At 45.6% G+C, this 23,847-nt stretch overlaps 1 protein-coding gene across 7 annotated transcripts in view; it reads left to right on the top strand.

The window, feature by feature from the left end:
* Positions 1-23,847, top strand: part of Slc44a5 (solute carrier family 44 member 5) — a 288,547-nt gene that overhangs the window by 232,078 nt on the left and 32,622 nt on the right. For all 7 annotated transcript variants that reach the window (XM_040751569.1, XM_040751567.1, XM_040751568.1 and 4 more), the window contains 4 exons: positions 11,812-11,896; positions 17,231-17,315; positions 22,447-22,572; positions 23,439-23,499. In XM_040751569.1, the coding sequence (XP_040607503.1) occupies positions 11,812-11,896; positions 17,231-17,315; positions 22,447-22,572; positions 23,439-23,499 (357 nt within the window). The remainder of the gene's footprint in view (positions 1-11,811; positions 11,897-17,230; positions 17,316-22,446; positions 22,573-23,438; positions 23,500-23,847) is intronic.

The following is a 23,847-nucleotide window of genomic DNA, read 5'->3' as shown; positions in this document are numbered from 1 at the left end:
CCTGTCTTCTAGGTATTGATTCAAGAAAACTTGGTTTGCCACTGTAAGGGTAAGAGCTGTGGAAATCAGATCTTAAGCTTCCAACACCAATAATTATTGACCTGTGGTTAACATTGAGAGAAACTTGCCCCATGTTTCAGAGCACTCGAAAAGATTTTGGTTTTTCTTTTTATCCCCTAGTAAGAGATCTGTCCTGAGAATGGAAATTAAAAGTAACCCGGCCTCCCAAAAAGTGACTCCCCTAAGTTAATGTCTGTGTCACTATGCAAACTATACAGAACTGTATAAAATCTAGGACAGCAGAGCGCAGAGAAGGATAAGCAATGTGCTCTGATAGGGCTCACAGAGTATTTTTCTTTCTCCTAAATATTTTAACTTTGGAAATCCCAAGCGTTAGTGTAGATTGAACACAATCTGTGGTTTGAGTAGTATAAAATATTTTCATAGCCAGGTGGGATTTTAGTCTGTCAACTTTAGGACACATTTTTCTAGTCTACAGAAACAGATGTCAATTTTTACTTACTGTCATAGAATTACAATGTGTGGTAAAAGAGTGGGAGACTTTGTATTCAGGCAGGTCTAGATTCTTATACTATTTTGTGGGGGAGTGTAGACAACTATTTAAACATCTCATGCCCTAGGAAGAATAGAAACATTCCCTGGTTTTTCAAGGCCAGTTGTGTGGGAAAAACTGCAGTGTCCAACCATTGTCAGCAGTGCTAGTGAGAGTACTAGATAATGCATAAATAATTTAGTTGTTCTAAATTGCAATACATTTGTTTTCCATGTGATTGACAACCTGTAATTTTGGCTATTAAAGTTTGAGTGTACACAGGAACTCTCCAAAGGGCTCCTGCTGTGTGCAGAGTCTTCCCACACGAGGCCTAAGTCAACAGTAGGCTGGGTCTCTGTGTAGGGTAGGTCTCTGTTCTTATAGGGACTGTCAAGTCAGCTCTGCTCCTGGTAGGGTCAACGGAGGAGTGCCCAACATAAGTGCCTCTGGAGCAAGACAAGAATGCCACCTTTATGTTCAAGGTCTCCTAAATGTTTTAATTCACGTAGCAAATTGTCTTAGTGGTGGGTCACTCACCTGGCGCATCCATGAAGAACACAGCTAGCTTCGAGAATTAATGGGAATTGCAGGAAGGAGGAACAGCACTCCTTACTTTAGGCCTATTCCTGACAAATTGGAGAACAGATCAAAGTCAGTATTGGACATTAAATTAATTCGGCATTTAGCCCGTGGTGGCGCACACCTTTAATCCCAGCACTCGGGAGGCAGAGGCAGGCGGATCTCTGTGAGTTCGAGGCTGGGCTGGACCGACAGTCTCCAAAACAATACAGAGAAACCCTGTCTCATAAAACCAAAAAACAAAAATTAATTCAGCATTTCTCCCAAATTAATCCCGACACCACTGCTGGAAGCAAATGACTCAAGAAACACACTAACTACCCATAATCTTACTTGATCCCTCAACGATAGCTAGCTTCGTTTGCTGGATTTCAAACTATTAGCTCCATCCCTGCTGTAGTTAATAGTAGGCTGGAAGAAGACTGAAGGGGAACAATTGGCAGGGACAACTAGAGATGTTAGGAAAGGCTGTAAGCGAAAGAATAATTGGCTTCCCTCGAGAAGTCACCTTCACTGGTGGTGTTGGCACCGTGGTACCTGGCCATCTCTGTTAGATCAGGGCCCTGGCGGGCGCACCGTTTATCTGTAATGTTTTCATGAGTGCTACCATGCTTGCATGCCTTCTAGTTACTTTCCTGTCGCTGTAGTAAAAGTACTATATTCAAGGCAAAAGAAGAAGCTAATTTGGCTTGTGGTTCCGGAGGGCAAGGGAATCCTTCCTGGAAGTGGCAGATGACAGCAGGGAGCTGAGCAAGCTCATCTCTTAGCACAAGCCATAAGCAGAGGGAGAAAACTGGATATTGTGTTGCCACGGACTGATGGATGTCTTTGGGACCATGATCGGGACCAGCCCAACTACCCCGGGTCCGTTCCTGAGTGGCAGAGTGTGGATGAGGGAAGGCTAGCTGTCTGGTGTTAAAGATCATATCAGGAGAGCTGGGTCAGTTAAGACGGAAAGCCTCCAGTTTATTCTTGCATCATCTTAAGTAACCATCCAAAGGTGGGGGCTATGGAGGAAGACATCTACTATCGTGTATACATGGCCGATAGCAATTATTTCCCTTGATCCTAAAGATATTCCTTTGCAGCCCATACTCAAGCCCTCAGGTATGCTACCCCAGCATGCGCTTCACTAGCCTTCTGGGTGGCTGTAAATTCACCCTGGCCCAAATCTATTGTTATTTAGATAGGAGCCATTCTCCACTGAGGCTAGGACATCCAGCAACTATTAGCTGACATCTAAAAGACAACAGAAATCTAGGCTCTCCTGAACTCAGGGCAGGGTGGAATAGATTTCCAAATATACAGCCCCCGACATGGTGTGAGGCTTTAATGCTCAATACTCAGTGCCCTTCCCAACTATGTGCTTCTTCCAGCAACAATGCCCTTCATAAGCCTCCCTAAATAACAGTGTCATCTTGGGGACCAAGTGTTCAAAGACCCAAGCCTATGGGGAGCATTTCTCATTCAACCCATCACACTATGGAGGAGCCATTTCTGTTTCTCACACACACACAAAAAAAAATCAACGAGGCAGATACTTTCAGTTGTGGAAGGCTTGAAGATGTGTTACATTCATTTATGCCCTGGAATATTTGTTAATGATGCAAATCTGTGTTGCATTATTTTATGTTACATTTGTTTAGCTCTGTGAAGCTATGTTGCTTTGCCTGCCTAAAACACCTCATTGGTCTAATGAAGAGCTGAGTGGCCAATAGCTAGGCAGGAGAGGGAATAGATGGGGCTGCCAGGCAGAGAGTAAATAGAGGAGAAAAAGAGAAGAAGGAGGAGCACAAAGAACCACCCAGCCACACAGCTTCCCAGCCACACAGCCACACAGCCACACAGCCACCCAGTCACATAGCCACACAGTCACATAGCCACCCAGCCACCCTGTCACCCAGTCACCTAGTCACCTAGTCACCCAGCCATGCAATCACGCAGCCACCCAGCCATACAGCCACCCAGCCACCCAGCCACGCAGCCACCCAGTCACATAGCCACACAGTCACACAGCTACCCAGCCACACAGCCACACAGCCACCCAGTCACCCAGCCACCCAGCCATGCAGCCAGCTATGGACTAAGAGGTAAAGAAAGGTATATAGAATAGAGAAAGGTAAAAGCCCAGAGGCAAAAGACAGATTGGATAATTTAAGAAAAGTTGACTAGAAATAAGCCAAGCTAAGGCTGGTCATCCATAAGGAAGAATAAAAGTCTCTGTGTACTTATTTGTGATCTGGGTAGTGGATCCTCAAAGAGTAAGAGTTTAGAAACCAGTACACTGTCTTTGTGCTTTGTGCGGGGGTGTGGCCAGCCAGGGTAATGCTTGCATGTGAGGAAGGCACTTATCGTTCAGCTGACAGAAAGAAAGTCTCTTATTGAGGGTATGGAGTGGGGGGTCGGGTAGAAGGGAATCCAGTCTCCACAAATGATCACACAAACATTTATGATAATAACTGTCTTTGTCCTTCTTCACAGGTGGCTGCTCTTCAATTATTTCATTAATTAGAAAAAAGACACAGGAATTCTTGTTATGCAAATTGTTTTCTGCAAACGCTGAGCTAACATTATCCGTATAAAAAAACACCACAATTTTAACATTCAACACATTTCCATTTTGTTTTTCTCTCTAAGTGCATTTCCACTTTAACAGCTTAATCCCATGGCTACATTTCTTAAGATGTACCTCAGGTTGGAGCCCAAAGTCTGTTTGGTTTTTAATGTCTTCCTGGAGTAAATCACCCCTATTAGCTGAGAAGATTGGGAAGTTAGTAGGAACATTCATGCAGACAAGCCCAGATCTCTGTGCTCCTACCTTGAGAAACTCAAGAGTAAGGAAAAAGCCTCCAAGATGGGGTGAGGACAACAGTCTACACTGGGCATCCTGGGAAAATTATCCTGTTACGATGTCGACTTTCTATCTGGCAGACCCCAAGTAAAAGCCAAACTTTCCCCCACATCTCCAACTCCTCGGTTTATGAGGAGATGCAGGCACCTAAACACAGTATGCCTGAAGGAAAGCCAGCAGAGAACCAGACAGCCCGGCCCAGGAAGTAGGAGCAGGACCTGAGGGTTAGCGTTGTCTCTGTGGTGTTACCTTGGTGTCCGTTTTGGCCAGGACACCTAGCTGAGAAGGTGGGTCTACCCTGATGTGAAGTCTCAGGAGTCTGCAGGGCTCTCCCTTTCGTCTCTTAGAACAAATTTGTCTTTTTCCCATCATGGGTCTGAGGAAGGGAGAAAACTCCTATCCCTAAGCAAGGTCACTCACTCGTGTGACCTTTCCAAGAATGCAGATAGTTCTAGGATGCTTTTGAGTCTTTCTATATAGAAAAGCAGGGGCCATTACTATTCAAGCAAACATTATGTATTTTATATATTATATATCTTCGTTCATTTCATTTTTGCATTTACTAAGGCACAACTGGCAGAGTACTGTAGGAATTTGAGATGTGTGACGTGGAGGCTTTTTAAACTGGAGATAGTAAGCCTCCCCCCCCGAGCCTTACACACAACTAAAACATTCTCCCAACTGAGCCTTGTCCCCAGCCCCAGCCTGGCATTTTGCTAATAGTGTAGCTTGTATAATTATTACCATAATTAAGCTGATTAACGTTCATTCCTTGGCATAATTACCTTTTGTGTCTGTTGGGGGGGGCGGGGGTGATACTTATGTGCTCTTTGACAAAACTTTCAAGTATGCCATGAGTATACTGTGCATTAGGTCACTAGAAGTCACTCATATTGAACCTAAAGGTTCATCTTTGGAACACCTTTAGCCCGGATCCCATAGCTGGAATCAGGCCATGCTCCCTTGCAGCTCCGTCTGGTGCAAGAGTTAAGAGATCCATGCTGTGACTTAACGTTCCAAGAGTTAAGAAGTCCATGCTGTGACTTCTCGTTCTCACTCCTCTGTCAGGTGTGCCATGCTGAACTAAATCTAAATCCGAGCGTGAAACGCCCCTCCACCCCCAAAAAGTTGTGAAAGTCCTGACCTAGGTGTTGCACTAAGAAGACTCCTTGCCGCTGAGATAGACCAGGGTTTGGTCCGGAGATGAAGGCTGCTCTCTGAGGATATCTGCCTGCCCCCAATAAAGGACTTCTCTCCCTCTCCCTCTCCCTCCCTTTTCATCATGGCACCCCTCCCTCTCCCTCCTCCATTTCCCTTTTCTTCCCCTCCCCCTCCCCTCTCCCTCTCTCACTTCTAAGGGAGCTCCCCTCTAGGTGTTGAAGAGAAGCCTCTCTCTCTCCTTCCCTTTAAGGCCCTATCATGTTTAGTTACATTGCGGATCATGTTTAGTTACATTGTTTCCATCGAATCCCTACTACCTCCCGGGCCTTGAAGCCTTCTCATTCAGATATGCCTTGCACCGGAAGGGGACTGTGAATTATGTGTCCCTCCTGGACCAGCTGCTGCTGTCATCTCCTGTTTGATCTGACGTCTGTATCTCTTGAGCTGCTTCTCCCCACCTCCCTGTCCCCTTGCTCCTGTCCCAGGAGCCGCTGCTCTACCTTCTCCTTTGATGCTTGTTAGGCTCACACATTATTAGTGAAACTTGGTTTCTTTTCCGTGCCTCTGAGTTCACCCCTGCTGCCACAATCAGTCAGGTTCCCTTCCTTTGGGGATATTTTAGATGTGCATTCCATGTGTGTGTGTGCACACACTTCCCTTAGCCATCCTCCTGTTGAGGATTGGTTCTGTCTTGGATATCGTGAATAACAACACTGCAGTCAACGTGGAAATGCAGATACCTCTTTATTTGTCCTCGGAGGTGTCCCCAGAAGGTGGTTGCTGATAATTCTAATTTCAGTATTTTGAACAACCCATTTTCCATGATAATTAAGCAAATTACATTCCCACCTATGAGGCCCACCACAGGGGCTCTCACCCCTGGCCACCTCTGCACTCCACTAGGCATCCTGTGGTTCTCTGAGGCCAAAAGGAACCTACTTGTCAAGTCATAGCTAAAAAACAAAAACATTGCTCTAGCAAAAGTAAAATGTCTTCAATTAAGAGGTGATTTTTTAAAAAACAAATATTTCCGTTATTTTGAGAATGATTCTACCATACTTTTATTAATGAGAAATGTGTTGTGCACTAACAGTGTGACAGGGGCCACAATGACATGTCCTTTTGCTTTCTTTATGTTTATAAAAGAAATCACACACACACACACACACACACACACACACACACACACACACCTGTTTCAGAGCTCTTCAGTTTACAAAGGAAGCGTTTGGTCTTTGGCTGTAGATCTGAGTTTGTCTGAGTGATTTTGACCTTTGGTTGGGTTCTGCTGTGCACACCCGAGCACACGTGCACTTTCCAGATTTCTAGAAGTGTTGGTAGCATGAGAGGGACTGGCTTGCACTCAAGGACAGGACCCCAAGCTCACCACTGGTTGAAGAGGCTGTCTGTAAAACGAGGATCATTTGGCTAACGCAGGCGACTGCAGACAGGACTGCTTCCCTTCCTTGGCGGCCTTGTCAACACGGATCTTCAGATCCGGCTTCATGTGCCCTATTATCTGCTTCATTGCATTTGTAAATTGCTTGTGTTAAAAAGCCATAAACACAATTTGGCAGGCCTGCTCCTCACATACTAGAACAGTTAAGATGCACCTTTAAGGGGTACACACTGATGATCTAGAGCCAGCTTCCCCACACAGCAAGTACTTAGCGAGTGCCTTAGCTGCCCCAAACAGATCTGCAGTCAATTTTTAAGTGTCAGCGTGAGCAGTTGGGGCTGATCATTTTCTCCTTGCCGGAGGGTTTTTATAGCGGATGCTACTTTTCGGCTCGGCCCAAAAGTACAACTGGCACTTACTCTGAAAACATGGAGAGAGGTGTTAAATAGTGAGTGACTTACGCAGCTGTCCTGGGCATTCAGGATAAATATTTCCTTGAGATGAGCGATAAGGTCATTTGCCCAAATAAGGCTTTCACTTGTCTCTGCCAACATTTGTCCATCCTCTGTGAGCTACCTCAACAGAATGTGCGAGTGTACAATTTCTCTACTTCCCCCTACACACACACACACACACACACACACACACACACACACACGCATGCATGCGTGCGCACATCAGATTCAGCTAAAGTGGTCTTTTTAAGTTATCCCTAGGAGCTGGTGAGACAGTGCTGTAGTCTAGCCTGGTATACATTAGACCCTATCTCAAAATACAAAATAAAACAAGTCAGGTATTTTACACTCATATCCGGTGCCTGTTCTCATACTCCATCTAGGTCTTAGTGGACATGTGACCTCTACACCAGACATCCTGCTCTGGAAATTGCATGTGTAGAAAACTTGCACGAATGACGTGGAATGTGACGTCCCTGACTCTCTGAACAGTGTCAAACACGGCTTCTGTTGCCATGCGTCTCCTTTCCTCCTCTTTGGGCAGCTTGGATCACTTCTGGCTCAAACGCACACCATCTGTGGCCAGGCTTCCTCACCACTCAGTAAACGCAGCCACAGGGCAGCACCAGGAGGTGCAGAAGGGAATTCCTTCTTAGACACCTTCATCTTTATTCTTCTTTTGTCTCTGGATGTGTGAGCTGGCCTTTTCATCACTGTGACCAATACTGACTCCTAGAGGACCTGAGTTCAATTCCCAGCAACCACATGGTGGCTCACAACCATCTGTAATGAGATCTGGTGCCCCCTTCTGGCCTACAGGGATACATGCAGGCAGAACACTGAATTCATAATAAATAAATAAATAAATAAGTCTTTTAAAAAAGATTGCAGAAACTCAGTATTTAAAATAAAATGAGGATTCAGCCCACGGTCAGCTAGCTTCCTTGCTATGCCTGAGGCAAAGCTTAACGCCATGGTGGGAACACTGGGTCCTTCCTCATTGTGGGCAGGAAGCAGAGAGAAGGTAGCAGGGCCAGAGACAAGATTCAGCCCACCAGCAGCGCTTCCCCTCGGTGACCCCCCCCCCAGTGACCTACCTCCTTCAGGTAGGTCTCCTGTCCTAAGTCCCACCACCTTTCCACAGTGCCATCAAATGACAGAGTTATCAGTGGGTTAACCCACTAATTACTTCAAAATCCTCAAGAGCCATCGCCTTCCAGGGTCCTCCACCCTGAAAATTCTGCACTAGGGATACCGTAGCCATGGGAGGGGACACTTGATTTTCTAACCGTAATTTTTTACTGTTAACAAGCTCTGTGATGGTAGGTTACATTGCCAGCTTTGCATAGCTTGTAGTCACCTGGAAAGGAGTCTCACTGGGGGACTGTCTAGACAGGTCAGCCTGTGTATGTCTGAGAGGTATTGTGAGGTCTCACTGGGGACTGTCTAGACAGGTTGGCCTGTGTATGTCTGGGTGGTATTGTGAGGTCTCACTGGGGACTGTCTAGACAGGTTGGCCTGTGTATGTCTGGGAGGTATTGTGAGGTCTCACTGGGGACTGTCTAGACAGGTTGGCCTGTGTATGTCTGGATTGTGGGGTCTCACTGGGGGACTGTCTAGGCAGGTTGACCTGTGCATGTCTGGATTGTGGGGTCTCACTGGGGGACTCTCTAGGCAGGTTGGCCTGTGCATGTCTGGGAGGTGTTTTGATTACTTAAGCAATGTAGGAAGAACCAACCTTAACATGGACAGTACTGTCACCACTCAGGAGATCCTGGATTCCGTCAGTGTGGAGCAATTGGGCTGAGCTCAAGCCAGCATGCAGGGTTAATTTCCCTCTGCTGCTGCTGATGGGTGTTATGTGATCAGGAGCTGTAAGTTCCTGCTTTGACTTCTCTGCAATGATAACGTGGAGATGTGAGCTGAAATAAGCCCTTTCTCCCTTAAGTTGTCTTTTTGTGGTATTTTGATCACAGCAAAGGAAAGAAACTAAAACAAACTTACTCCTAATTTATTATCAGGAGGCGTTGTTATTAATCTATTTGACCTTTTCATAAAGAGATTATTTTTTAATACCCGATGTAGCTAAATGTTTTATTATAGAAGGACTTTCTACTTCTTTTATCTATTTTAGCTTCTTTGCCTCTGTAGTATGGTGGGTAAAGCTAAAGGCCTCATGAAGCTACAAAACTAACCTGGCTATGTCACTTAGAAATGTGAGGTTTTGAGAAATAAACCCCAATACCAAGCTTAGTTTAAAAGGATGGCAGCCTCTTAGAGTCACCGTGAGGTGTGTGAGTCACGCGAGGCCCCAGGTGTAGCAGAGACTCTGACCCATCACAAACAGAGACTTTGGGGAAGGGAGCTTCTATTACCACCAAGCTCTTTCAGTTGCCGTTCCTGGCCCCGCCCAGCTCCATGTCAGGACGCTAATCCGTTCTTCAGGGTTTCTCTCAAGTCCCCCTTCTTCACTGAGCCCTCTGTAAACTTCGCTCTCCCCTTTCTGTTCTTTTTGAGAACCCTGACATGCGTTCATCCCCGAAATGGCTTCTGACTCACAACACACGGTGGTCACTTAATTAAGTCCTTAATTACTGATCTACACTGTAAAAGAACCCCACTGCCCTTCAACCCGTCATCAACGTGTGTTTACAGTCCTGGGGGTGGGTGTACAACCGCTCTCTGCAAGCGTGACCAGGGGCCACAGAAGTTCTCCAATGACCACAGCTGCCTACCACCGTGTCCCAGTTATTATTGTTCCCTTTTTATCGTCCTTAGTCTTCCCTGGGTCCAGCCCATTGTACCCGTGGAAGCTTCAAGGAGCTGTCCATACCCCACTCCCAACAAAGCAGATGCATCCAACTCCAGCATCAGATTTTGATCTCTGAGGGATTAAATCAAGAGCTAGCATCACAGAATCCACAGTGGGTTCTGAGCACAGGCTAAATGTCCCACCTCCATTTATCTTCTTTGGCAGCCCCGATATTCTATGCAATTTTTATACCATCATTTCTGTGCTTTGGTAGCTAATTAGAAAGTTGAGATTCGCAACAAATACATAATTTGATATGGGTTATGAATAATAAGAAATAGATACCTAAATATGGTGGATACTCTCTAGGCCCCAGGCCCTTACTGAGAAGCTTTTGGCCTTTGACAATTACAAGAGAAGGGAGGGCCATCCTTCATCCTCTTTAAGGGTGTGGCACTGGTTTCCATATTCCTCTGAAAGGCTCCACATTCACGCATGTATGAGCAACACTAACTGGGCTTGGTGGGTTATTAAAAAAAAAAAAGAAGACATAAAGCTGGGAGGGAACTCTGTTAAGGTCACATGGGGAGACTTGTAGGGAGGATGTTGGAGCCGAGGTGGTCATATTTCACTGTGTATACATGAAGTCCAGAAGAGTAAAAGAAAAATTATATGAAAAAAGAATCAAGTGCTTAATTCTCAGTTAATAATTATTTAGAAAAACAGTATAAAACTTTTTAAGGATAAGTTAAAAGAGACGCTTTGAAGCATAGAGTTGGATAAAATTGGACCACTTTATTAGGCTTAGCCAATATATGGCAAACATATGCACAGAAACAGTGTAATAATGGTCTAAATGAGCATTGAGCACTCGGATGTCATTTACACACTTATTTATACTTCTTCTTTTATTCTGGAAAATAAGGACAGGAAGACACGGTGAGGGAGAGCTACTCAGTCTCACCAGACAGTATTGGGAGATGCAGATGATTTTGGTCTCTGTGACATTAGAGTGGAGTAGACAGAGGAACCTTCAACACTAGACACTGAACAGAAGAGCTTAGGCTGGTGAGAAAAATACTGAGGAAAAAATCCTCCTTATTACAGCCCTCATTTGGAAAATTGATTTTTTTTATCATCTTAAGTCACACCAGCCACACTCCTGAGGGCGATTGAATCATGAGGCAAACTGCCAAGTCCAGTAAGTGTTGGGAAGGAGATGGCTGAGCAGGGTTATCGGAAGCAAAGGAGAAAGATGTGTTTTCATCCTCAGCCTAGACATTCAACACTGTGTTGTTCAAACTTTGAGAAGGTAGATAAATTCAGCTAGAATTGGCAAACATCTGCTATTTAGTGATGGTTGTTACCTCCTGTAGGCTTGTCATCTACCTGTGGGGCTAAGTTTACAACCCACAAACAAAACAGGTGATGAGTTCGTGTGAAGCAGAGCCCAGCACCTCCACAGAAAACACAGTCCTTATTATCCTGAAATCAGGGACCTATGGTGCCCGTATTAAGCTCTGAGATTACCGGACAAAGATCGTTCCTGTGATTGACTCTACTGTGTCCTTGTTTGCCTTTTGAATGTCCTGGGAAACCAGAGACCTAGTCGGCTCCCTGTGTTGAATTTTGAAGTGTGTCTTACTTCTGTATACCCCCACAGCATTACATCATGCTGCCTGGAGTCAATCTATCAGCTCCAGCATGAAGTCATCTGTGCCTGAGCTTTAGAAAAGGCCTCTTCCTTTTCAAGAGGGCTTCTGTCTGTGCCCTCCCCCTTCCCGTTTTAATAACTGTCATTTTCCAAGTGCATTACCTCATGTTTTGGCTGCAACCCAGATGAATCCAGGGAGAAGGAAAAAAACCCAGTGCTTCCAGACCGATTCATCCATATTTTATTTTACTTTTCATTAAGAAATTACTCTTTGAAGAAAATCAATAATGTTCTATGACTGGGGGGGGGGGAAGGTGAGCGTTGCCGTGGCAATTCTAATCTCTCAGATCAGACTGCCTTCAGCCAGATGTTGCTGATGGAGACTTTGTCCTTCCTTGTTCCCGCAGCTTGGATACATGGTGACCCCAGGAGAGTGGCCTATCCTACAGACAGCCAGGGACACTTTTGTGGCCAGAAGGGAACCCCCAACGAGTGAGTATGGCCACTGTGCTTTGCGTGGCTTTACTGTCTAACAGGAACCTAAACACCTTAGCGTCATCAGTCCCGAGGGATCTCTGGGGAAGGTTAAGACTCACCAAGGAGGCTTCTGCTGTCTCTTTTCTTACAGGCAGAAGCAAGTGGTTTGGGGGGGAAAGACCCTCATCCTCTGCAACTCCGCTCTTATCGGTGAAAACAAAATTCTAAAGCCAGGATGGGACCAGGGACTTGCTGGCAGCCATATTTAGAGCATGCCCTTTGGATTGGGCTATGGTATGACTCTATTGGGCAGCTGCTGAAATGTCGGCACCTTGCCAGTGTTGGGCTGTCTTTGCCATTGTGTTTACCGACAATCGCTCTGCCCTTTTGAAGTGTCCCCAGATCTTCAGTGCTCTTTGGGGGTAACTCATCAGTAGACAGTGCCCTGGTAGCTGGAAAAAAGATGTGTCCAGTGTTGACCAAAACAGAAGCGGCTCTGTTTGAAAGCAAATTTTCTACATATTTATTGAAAACCCAGCAGACAGACAAAAGCCGTATCTCACATTTTTTAGAAAACCTTTACACCTTTCCCACGGTTTGTTTCTTTCTTCACTAATGGGCTTTCCCTCTGCAACCAGTTGAGTTTCTGTGATTGCTGGTTTGGGATAATTGTGGAAAGACAAAAGGCCAATTAACAACAGGGTGTCCACCAGCAAAACAAAACAAAACAAAACAAAAAATCAAAAAAAAAAACAACAGCCCAGAAGCTCCATCGCGTCTCTGTAGTGCCACCCAGGACTGAGGATGTGTCAGGCCAAGAGATGTATGGACTTAAAGACAGGCATTCAGCAAAGAGTTGAAGAATTCATAGGTAGGATAAGTGTATGTAATAGAGAAAACAGAAACTCGGAGTGGGGAGAGGGAACCCTTAGTCACATCAAGGCAGATTTGGAGAACGTTTCCCCTGCAAAAGGGGAACAGACACCTGAACTAAATTTGAATCCAGACCGTAACTGTAATTTCACCTTGGAAGCCTTAAAAGTATCTGAGACTTTTACACTAGGGGTGGGGGAAGAAATCACCAGGAGGTGACAAAAGAAAACATAGACATCTCTAAGTCCCCAGTTACTCTGAAACAGGCTATTTGTTAAAAGGGTTTCAAGTAACAGGTCTTTCAGACCTAAGTCCATGACCCACTTACGTCAGACCCAGAGGTAGCGCCCCAAATTGCGGTGTGGAAGGACCATCCAGAGGTGACTCTTGCCTGACAGATTATTCATTCAAATACAGTGTCTGATAAAAAAAAATCTGAACTGGAACAGATTTCAGCCACATGTGAGTGACAGTTCGGGTCCATCATTTAATAAAATTTAGCAGACCCACTGGAGAAAGTGCTCATGATTGCTGAAGCCTGCCCTGATCATATTTGCTCTTAGTTGCTTCTGTGTGGTGATCCTGAGGACACCATTTGCTGGTATCTCTATGGCAGTCATTACAATTTCCTTTTCTAGATCTGAATTTCCAGCTTGGCTGGAGCTTACTTTTTATATGAATAGGATGAAACAGGAACCAAAACTGTTTTTCCCCCAACTGCAAAACCAATTATTTAAAAATAATTTGTTGGATAATAGGATTTTTTTAATATTTTCAGTCTCATACAAAAATTGTTATATAAATAAACTTACATACTTTTTCCTTTCTGAACCTTAAGCCTATATCAATGTACTTAAGCCTCCCAGTAGCTTTTTAAGTGTATTATTTATGTATTGCATGTGTGTGTGTTGTATGTGTTGTGTGTGTATTATATTGTTGATGGGGAAGTCCTATGTATATGCCAATAAAGTACTGTTGGCCAATAAGGAAGCAAGATAGGTGGGCCTAGGAGTCGAGGAGGACTCTGGGAAGGAGAAACACAGGGAGTCATCATGTAGCTGCCACAAGGGTAAGAAGTCCGGACCCTTTTTTCCGGTAAGAGAAATACTTAGATGAACAATTATGGGGTAAATACTTAAATCAGAGCTAGCCAGTAAGAAACAAGCAAGGCCAACAGTGTCTTGTGTGCTATTTGGGGACTACAACGTGGCAGAGCCCAGGTGACTGGTGGGGAAAAACCAAAGTGGCTGGCAAGGAAAAGGTTTCACTTAACATGTTGTATTGTTCTGTGTGTGTGTGTATGTGTGTGTGTGTCTGTAAGCATGCATACATGGATACACATGAGGCCAGAAGAGGGCATTTGATCCTGTCCTGACTGGTTTTATGTCGACTTGCCGCATGCTAAAGTCGTCAGAGAGGAGGGGGCCTCCACTGAGAGAATGCCTCCAAAGACCCAGATGTACACAAGCCTGTAGGGGGCTTTCCTAGTTAGTGACTGATGTGGGAAGGGGCAGCCCATTATGGAACCATCCCTGGGCTGGTGGTCCTGGGTTCTATAAGCAAGCCATGAGGAACAAGCCAGTAAGCAGCCTCTGCATCAGCCCCTGCCTCCAGGTTCCTGCCCTGTGTGAGTTTCTGCCCTGCCCTCCTTTGGTGATGAACAGTGACGGGAAAACATAAGCTCAACAAACCCTTTCCTCCCCAGATTGCTTTTATCACACAGGGTTTCATCACATAGTAACCCTGACTAAGACAGATCCTGTGGAGTTGATATCTTAATTATTATAATAAAGGTATGCCAATTAAAAATTTACACAAAAAGTTATTTCAAGGTATGCTATTGATTTAACTAATGATAAGTGAAAGCACTTATAGAGATATATATGAACCCGGAGACAGCGCAGGTTTTATATACGTATCAGTAAAGACCAGAGAGTAACAGCAGCCAGGGGTGTATTTATAAAACTGCGGTCTAGGAGCTCAGACTGGAACCCGAAAGAGAAGCGAGGAGCTGTGTGGGTCTCTGTCGGGATCTCCTTTGGGGTTTCTGTGTCTTTAGTAAAACTTTAAAAATGTCATCCACTCAAGAAGTAATGAATGAGCAGCAGTTTAGGTGGGTTTCAGGGATCCCAGATTTGGGGAAATGCCAGAAAAACGACAACACATCAAAACTGGCGAGAAGCTTCAAGTCATGTTTCATGACAAAAAGTGTGAATTGAACTTGGCTGTTGGTAAGAGGGTGGGCGCCCTACCAACCAAGCAGCCCGGAAGACTCGAACTGCGTGTGAGACATCTCGGTCACTGATTCTGGTCTCTCTGATGAAGGAAGCAGAGCCCTGAACCAAAATAAAGTAAAGTAGGGGGAAAAAAGCAGACCGGAAAAGAAGTGACGTTGAAATGCTGACTGTGGAAAGGAAGGAAGAAAGGATGAAAGAAAGAAAGAAGAAAGGAAAGAAAGAAAAAAAGAAAGGAAGAATATTGACCAAAAGGATGCTACAAATAATGGCTGAGATAATTCTGGAAGAATTCAGAAACTGAAAAACTTGTGTAACTCTCAGAAGATAGATTCAGAAATAAGTCCCAAGAAGGTAAGTGAAGAATTTCTGCAAAATACAAAAAGGAAACAGGAACATCTCTGATGTAGCACAGACTCTTTGCCCAAGGGAAAACCAAGAACCAACGCTTCCCCTGTCTGTGCAGTTGTGAAGTCTCCAACAGATGCTTTCTGAGGCAAAAAGAGAAAACCAGGTCAGTTGGGAGCACAGACCCTTCTGTGTTACACGATCCTACTGTGGTCTCTTTAAGAAGTAAACAATTGTTTTGCAATATGAGAACAGTCAAGTGTTTAAAATATAAAGCTAGGAAAGAAACAATAAAAAGCAAGTAAAACTATGGGCTAAACATGTTAAACGTAACAGCAAAACTGAAAATGTAACAGAAATATTGAAGGAATTTGCCATTGAGGGTAAACCTCCAAGAGGGCCAGCCGTTGTGACCCATCCCTGTAAGCCCTGTAAGCCCTGTAAGCATTCGGGAGGCAGAGGCAGGCAGATCTCTTATTTCCAGGCTAGCCTGGTCTACAGAGTGAGTTCCAGGACAGCCAGGACTACGCAGAGAGACCCTGTCTTAAAGGGGGAGAAAGGGAAACCACCAAAAACATGGTAAACAAAATTACAAGGTAATCGGCCTTCCGGGAAAAACAAGCACTTTACAAATATTCAGGAACAAAAGGAACATTGGCGTTATGATCTGAACACAAACATCACCAGTGAAAGGGTGTTCGTCCCTGAGCCTGCAGGTGGGCTCAGCATGTGCTCTGCCTTCTGCAACTTTCTCTGCCCAGGGGAAGTTGCTCATGACCCAGGGCTCAAAGTCCTGTTCTCCAGTATTGCTACTAAAAGGTGGGAATTTGGTAGATTGCACCGCCACCTTCTGGCTACTATGGGAACTTCATCTAATGAAGATTGCTGAGCTTTCAACACATGCTACAAGAGACTCCCCCCCACACACGGGTTCAGATTCGACTCATTCTCCTTCCAGACTCCCCTCTCTCTGAAGAGAGATTGCAAAATAGCGGTGCTCTTGGTTCGCTCTGGAGCACACACCCACATTTTTCTTTTGTGTATTGAATGACATTGAACCACTGCTTGATCCCAGCACTGTCTTAGGTACTTTCTACACCGCCGTGAAGTGGACAGAGCTGTGTGGTCCTCGTCTCCCTAAGGAGATAGCTGACATTCAGAGGGAACCTCAAATGACAGTGTGATCTTCCACTGAAAGTTCATGGCTGCCTCTGTGTACAGTTTGCAATAGAGAGTGTAACCACTGCTTTTTTTTTTTACACCACCAACATAATACATTCTCACGTTAAAGAAATCCGTAAGTGCAAAAATCGGATGAAGGAATATAATCCCCAAATTTAGGTGTTGTGGTTTCTTTTTGTGTATACTTTGATACTTATTTCCACACAGTCAAATTGTATCTTGATGACCTTTTAGGGAAGCTTCTTTCTGAAATAAATATATCACTAATTTCTCCTAGTTAAGTGTGTGTGTGTCAGCCTCATTCCCAACAGCTAAGCGATCGCCTGCTTCATGATGAACAGTTCCTTGCTGGTAGACAATTTACTTCAGCTTTTAGTAATAACAAAACAGTGATCCATCCGGCTGTTAGGCGACGTGTAGGTGGTCTGAGACTATGCCGCATCGTACACAGAAGACAAAACTGCTTTTCTTTTTTCGGTTTTTTGAGACAGGGTTTCTCTGTACTGTTTTGGAACCTGTCCTGGAACTCGCTCTGTAGTCCAGGCTGGCCTCAAACTCACAGAGGATCCATCTGCCTCTGCCTCCCGAGTGCTGGGATTAAAGGCGTGTGCCACCAACGCCCGGGGATGAAGCTGATTTTAAGAGCCATGCTTTAAAAGCGTCTGTAGAGCCTCTCCGCCGTTGCTGATAAAACTGTTTCCTTTTTGAACAGGAACAAGACCATCTTGTTTTACTTCAACCTGTTCCGGTGCACCAGCCCATCCATGATGCTGAAGCTACAGTGCCCCACTACGCAGGTAAGGCGGAGGCTGCCTCAATGGTGGTGTTAGAAGTCCCTCACACGCAGGGTGAATTCACAGAACTCCCTGTGGAGTTTGTCTGTGTGGTAGGAAGATGCTAAGCCTGATGTCACATTCATTCAAGGCTAAGGCAGAGATGAATTATTTCAGAGCCACTAGGGAACTTCGGGGATGTAACCGTCTGCCCTTGTCAGTAACCGCAGCCCGGAGGTCCTTGCCTGGTGTCCCAATCATTTCTGTATCTTTGGATCCATTCATTGAGGAGTGGCGGATGTCTGGAAGAGCCATATTACCTTGTTTTTTGTCAAGGATTCTGTTTCTTCTATACCTGGGTTTGCGTGTCTGTTGAGATGTGCGCCTCTTCCTAGTTGTTAGGGGTCTCCTGAGAAAGCAGCCTTCTCTGGAAGGGCTGGATCTGAGGTTGTGCCGGGAGAAAACAAGCCATGGCAGGAGAAACCAGATGCAGAAAGAGCTCCGATTAAACTAAGCGATGCCTATCACTATGCTACCGATATGCATAGAGAGGAAAATAACATAAAACAATGGAGAAAACATGTGAGGTTGAAATCAGCCGAGGTTAGATGATAGCAGATGAATGAATTAAAGGATGGTGATGAGGAAGGAGAAAGGGGAATTCAAAGTTAAATATAAGAAGAGAAAGAGTGTGTGATGGGGAGAAGCCTGGGGCAGGAGATAAACAACTATAAACTAGAGAAAATGTGTAAATAAAATTGGATAAAAGTAAGGAGGGGAATAAACACAAATATTTAATGACGTTAAAACAGTACTAAAAATATAATAGTATAAAAAGTCTTGAGACGTTCAGCCCCTCTCCCTGATGGGATCTGTGGGAGGATGGTGGTGGTAGCTGAGGTTTCTGGTCATTCCTATCAAACGGGCTGGAATTGCTTGCTGGCGGAGCCCCTGGCCAATTACCTGCCACGCTGGCTTTAGACGCTTCTGTTCTCTGTGTATCCAGAGCTATTGCTAGCTTCCCTGAGCTCTGTAACCTGTGACACTCTGGAGGATACTCCCTCATTCCCCTCTAAGCAGAAAGATCTGTAAGGTTAAATAAATAAACAAGCCCACACAAGGCACAATGTGAACCGGAATGCGCCTAGCACTGTGCTTGGACATCTGCTTTCTTTGAAGGACACCGCAGGCTCCTGCTGCTGGTCTTCATTTTCTCCTCTTTTTCCGAGCCCTCTTCTTCCAGGTGGCCCCGTGAGTCGGCCACCGTAGGCAAATCTTTCTCTGACTGTTGTCTTTTTAGTGAGATCATGCGTGCTCACGTGTGCAGGTGCGTGACTATGGGACCAGCGGCTGACTTACTTGGAGGGTCCTCTGTTTCTCTCAACTTTATTTTGTGAGACAGGGCTTCTCACTGCACCCAAAGCTCATGGATTCAGCTAGGCTGGCCAGGTAAAGGCTGCCAGTGATCCTCCGGTTCAGTCCCCAAGGAAGGCCTGGGACCAGGGGCCTGATGCTGCACCCGGCTTTTCACGCGGTGCTCCAGGTCCAGACTCAAGTCCCCATGCTGCGTGAAGGGAGTTTACCCACAGAGAAGCCCAAGACCTCTCACTCAAAAGTGCGACTGCACCCCCCCCCACTCTCTCGCCTCTTTTCTAGCCTTCAGTAACAATTATTCCTGTCTTAGGACAAACGTTTCATTGATTTCTCCCTGTATCAAGAGGTAAGCACCTTGGGGGTAAGGACTCTCATCTGTTATATTTTCCTGCTGTGTTTGTGTTGTCTTCAAACCCCCAGAGCAGATGATCAGTGCATATCTATAGAATGAAGGAATTAGTGAATGAGTAAATGACCGTCTTCCTACTCCTTCCGCTATACCACACAGACCAAGGTCCCTATGGTAAAACAGAAATGGCGTGCTTTATTATTTGTGCAAGGGGTTTCCTAGATCATGTGGGAAATATGCACAGCAAATACAGTGCAAGTTTAATAATTCCTGTTTACATCGTGTCAACCCCCCCCTCCCCGGAGTTGATGACCCAACAACGGCGGCAAAGGCTGATGCTGAGAGTGCCCCGTGGAATCCACAGCGGCCGTAGCTTGGTGGGACATGCTGCAACTGAGGCTTTGCATCCTGCGTTACCCAGCCCCGAAACGGTGTCTCTATAGACCAGAGCTCTGTTCTGTGCTGCGCGACGTGTTTTTATCAACTGGTGGCATGGTCCAGACTCGTGTCACCAGCCCCTGAAGGGCATACCAGGATCAGTTAGGGTGCCCGGCCTCAGTGTGACCGTCTTCTCTGGCTAATTGCATGGGGATTGCTTCTCATCAGCATCCCCTTGGAAGTGAACACATTGGTCCCAGGGAGGGAAAGAAGAAAGAGCAGTTGCTGTGGTTTCGGTTTAAACAGATGGTCTACGTTCAGAATGGAGTTTGACGTGGTTCTCTTGACAAACAACTGGTTTTTTTCCATTTTAGTTGCCTTCTTTTATGTGTTGTACATGCACCCGCTTGTATGTGTAGCACGCATGCACACGTATGTGTAAGTGTAGAATTCCTGGGGTCCCAGAAGCCTCGCATTTTATTTATTTATTTATTTATTTATTTATTTATTTATTTATTTATTTATTTTGGTTTTACGAGACAGGGTTTCTCTGTATTGTTTTGGAGACTATCGGTCCAGCCTGGCCTCGAACTCACAGAGATCCGCCTGCCTCTGCCTCCTGAGTGCTGGGATTAAAGGTGTGCGCCACCACCGCCCTGCAGCCTCGCATTTTATAAAGCTCAATGAGGCATTAACCCTTTGAGTCCTCACTTTTATAAATGTGCCCAAATGCGTCCGTCTTGAGTCTTTCACCGTCCTATGAGCAAAGAGCCAAAACTGACACGCCTCTGGGCATCTACTAATATATGCAACATGTATTCAGCTTGGCTGCAATCAGAGTGAACTCTTCCCCTTCACCGTGACAATGACTTTGACCTTCTTAGGAAACACGTGGACATGTTGGATGTTGTCAGTGTTTGTATACAGCTCTTTAACTGTGGGACCTCCAGTGCTCCCTCTAGAAGTATATAAGTGTGTGTGAGAGAGAGAGAGACCGAGAGAGACAGAGACAGAGAGAGGCAGAGAAGGGTGGGCGGAGAGAGGCAGGAAGTGCACATGTGCGTGAGTCATAAGCAGGGGCTGGAGGGATGGCTCAGTGGTTAAGAGCACTGGTTGCTCTTCCAGGGGACCTGGGTTCGATTCCCAGCACTCATGTGGCAGCTCACAACTGTCTGTAACTCCAGTTTCAGGGGATCCAACACCCCCACACAGGCATACAGGCAGGCAAAACGCCAGTGCACGTAAAATAAAAATAAGCTAATTAAAACAAATGAAAGACAAAAGATCGTAAGCAGAAGCAAAACCAGCAGACTGGCAGCTCCCCCGTTTCAACCATCTTTTTATGGTCTTGCTGTCACTTTGTCTTGGCTCTGTGAATGACCACAGTAACTCGGTCTGCCACTGACACAACCCAAGTCCATTACTGTCAAATAATTGCAGGCGACCCCTCTGGCCCCTGTCTAGACGGCGTTGATAAAGAGGCTTCACCGGTGATTAATCATGGCAGATATCCGGATCTCACTTATTTCTTTCGGTGACAAAGTCTTAATTATGGGAAACTCACGGACACACTGATGCAAACCTCCCAGGCACATTAATAGGCATCACAAAACTTCAAAGCCCTTTTATTCAGGGAGAAACCCAAGCAAGACTCTCTAACCGAGAATATACACAGACTGCAAAAGTAATCTTGAATTACACTCCTGCCTATTACTACAGACAATCACAAGGAAATATCTATATTTAAAAAGGAGCCGTGACAGAGATGGAGAGGAGATGGTGGATAGATGGAGAGATGGAGAGATGGTGGATAGATGGATAGATGGAAAGATGGGGAGATGGGGAGGTGGTGGAGAGATGGAGAGATAGAGAGATGGAGAGTTGGAGAGATGGAGAGATGAACAGATGGATAGATAGAGAGATGAATAGATGGAGAGATGGATAGAAGGAGAGAAGGAGAGATGGATAGATGGGGAGATGGAGAGATGGGGAAATGGTAGATAGATGGAGAGATGGTGGATAGATGGAGAGGTGGTGGATAGCACTCACTGCTCTTGCAGAGGACCTGGGTTCAGTTCCTCAGCACCCTTTGCTGGGGTGACTCTCAACCTCCTCTAACTCCAGCCCCGGGGACCCGCCCCCTGTCCTCTTCTGGTCCTATCTCCCACCTGCATGTCTCTGCACCTGTGGCTTGCTCCCACATATGCACCACAGACAATGAAAATAAAAGCCTTTAAAGGGGCTTTAAGAAAATCATCATTGTTCTGCAGTAGGAGTCACCGAATGGGCACATAGAACCGTCCCCCACAGGCACACACTGAATGGACATAGAAATCAGCTCAGTCTAAACCAAGTGAGTGGATGTAAACATTACCTTAGAGTTATGCAAAGTATTACTGCCCGGGGCGTCTGAGTGATGAGCGCATAGAAACTCCTGTTTCCCACAACTCCTTGTGGGTCTACATTTATCTCGACAATCAAGTTAAAAAATAACAAATCCATCTAGAGCTTTTTTTTTTTAACTTTGCATATCGCAGGCCAGAATTTACGTACGAGAAAGAACATGCTGGCTTTGTCTAATTTGTCTAGGTCGCCTCACTTAGCATTTTGTGTCCCTGGAGGGGCTGGTGGTCTTAGGTGACAAGGAGGGATGGAAGGCGGGAAAAAGGTTACATGGGACACGGAATGGGACAATAACAGGGGAGTGGGGCGGGGACAGAGGCAACTGTGTGGGAGGGGCGGGAAAGGAAAGCCACAGAAATGCTTGGCTTAGTGATGCGACCGTGGTCTCGGACACGCTATCTGCCGATGTGAAAATCAAAGAATAATGAAGTGCCGTTACTGTTCAATATCTTGTCTTAGCACCAGACCAAGAAAGCAAGACGTGCAGGTCGGCACCGTCCAATACTCAGTTTAATTTTGTACAGTAAAACTAGAAGTGTGATTTAAGTCACATAGGTGAAAAACGATGTTTTACTCTTCATACTGGAGGGGAGCCCAACCCTGGAGGCATGATCCCCATTCATCCTGTCACTATGCTTCTCTGTTCCACAGATCTGCGTCTCCAGGTGCCCGGAGAAATTCCTAACCTACTTGGAAATGCGGTTTTTGAACAAAAAAGACAAAACCCAGTGGGAATACTATCGCCAGTTCTGCAAGGCCACGGCCAGTCCTGCAAAGGTGTGTGCACTCGCCGAGCTCACGCCTGGAAGGAACATCCTAGTTCACTACTGGGAAAACAAATTGTCCAGATCTAGAAAACAAACATTAGTGGTGCTGTTCCAATAGCACACAAGCTCACAGGGATACCGTCCGTGGTGTATCACTGCGTAGACACTCATCAAGACACGGAGTGTTCATGGTATACACCGTGTAGATGAAGAAACACCACGCGTGATGTGTCAGGTGGGAAAGACTGTAAAGTGTGCTTAGCTCCAATTGACAGATGGCTGTATCTGGATGGGTTTGGTGATAAGAGCTAGAATTTTCTGTCACCTAGAGTCATCATTACAAAACCATACTGGTAGGTGGTTTAGCTGAATAGGTGCTGGCCTGGTCTGAATTCAACCCCCAACACTGATGCTAAAATGACAGAAGAAGAAAACTGAGTCTGGCAATGGGACCTCCACATGTGTCCCTTAGTATGCGTGGTGTACACACACACACACACACACACACACACACACACACACACACATACACACACACCAAAGCAATGCAATAGAAATGTCTAAGCCCACTCTTTCCTAGGTTTGACAAACACGGGAGGGTCAGAGATTGAGTATGATCTCTTCACATGTGTGCCTTGCTTTTGTAAGATTTTGTTTTGTTTTGTTTAATCTCTGTTGATTCATTTAGAGCATTTGGAGGGATTTTTCCCAAAAATAATTTGCATGTGATAATATTATCATTACTGGTGGGGGGGGAACAGTTTTGGGAAAATGAGATGTGGAACTAAGATTTCAAGCTCAAGATTTGGACATCAAGAGTGAAAGTGGTTGTTGCTGGCTCCGAAGTGTTAACATGCCCCCCCCCTTCCCTTTCAGTCTCTCTCAGATCTTCTGTCCCGCGGCGACTGTCCCCCAGCAGTCTATCCAAGCAGACCTTGTAAGTGGCAATGATCTTAACTCTGAAACACAGACTCCACCAAAATGTGATTTAAATGAGTTTCTTCAGCTGATAAGCTGAGGCTGAGAAATGTCCAGTCCTGTCCTGAGAGCCCGGAGTTAGGGAGGAGCGATGTCTCTGGCCACATCGGTCCTCACTCCATGTGGGGCATTCCCACCAGAGCTCTGTGGGGTTTGGGGCTGTGCTACATAGGCACATTAGGAAGCAATAGGATCGATTTTAAGAAGCCCGCACCCCCCCCAAGTGTAATCCTGTGTATCCCTACAAGCATTTACAGCACACACAGTCACGCAGGCACACCTATCCCTGAGGTCAGCCGAAAACATC

Source organism: Mesocricetus auratus, unplaced genomic scaffold, assembly GCF_017639785.1.
Source record: "Mesocricetus auratus isolate SY011 unplaced genomic scaffold, BCM_Maur_2.0 Super-Scaffold_100009, whole genome shotgun sequence".
In the NCBI taxonomy this organism is placed as follows: Eukaryota; Metazoa; Chordata; class Mammalia; order Rodentia; family Cricetidae; genus Mesocricetus; species Mesocricetus auratus.
The sequence above is the reverse complement of the archived record's forward strand: the minus strand, read 5'-3'. Positions and strand labels throughout refer to the sequence as shown.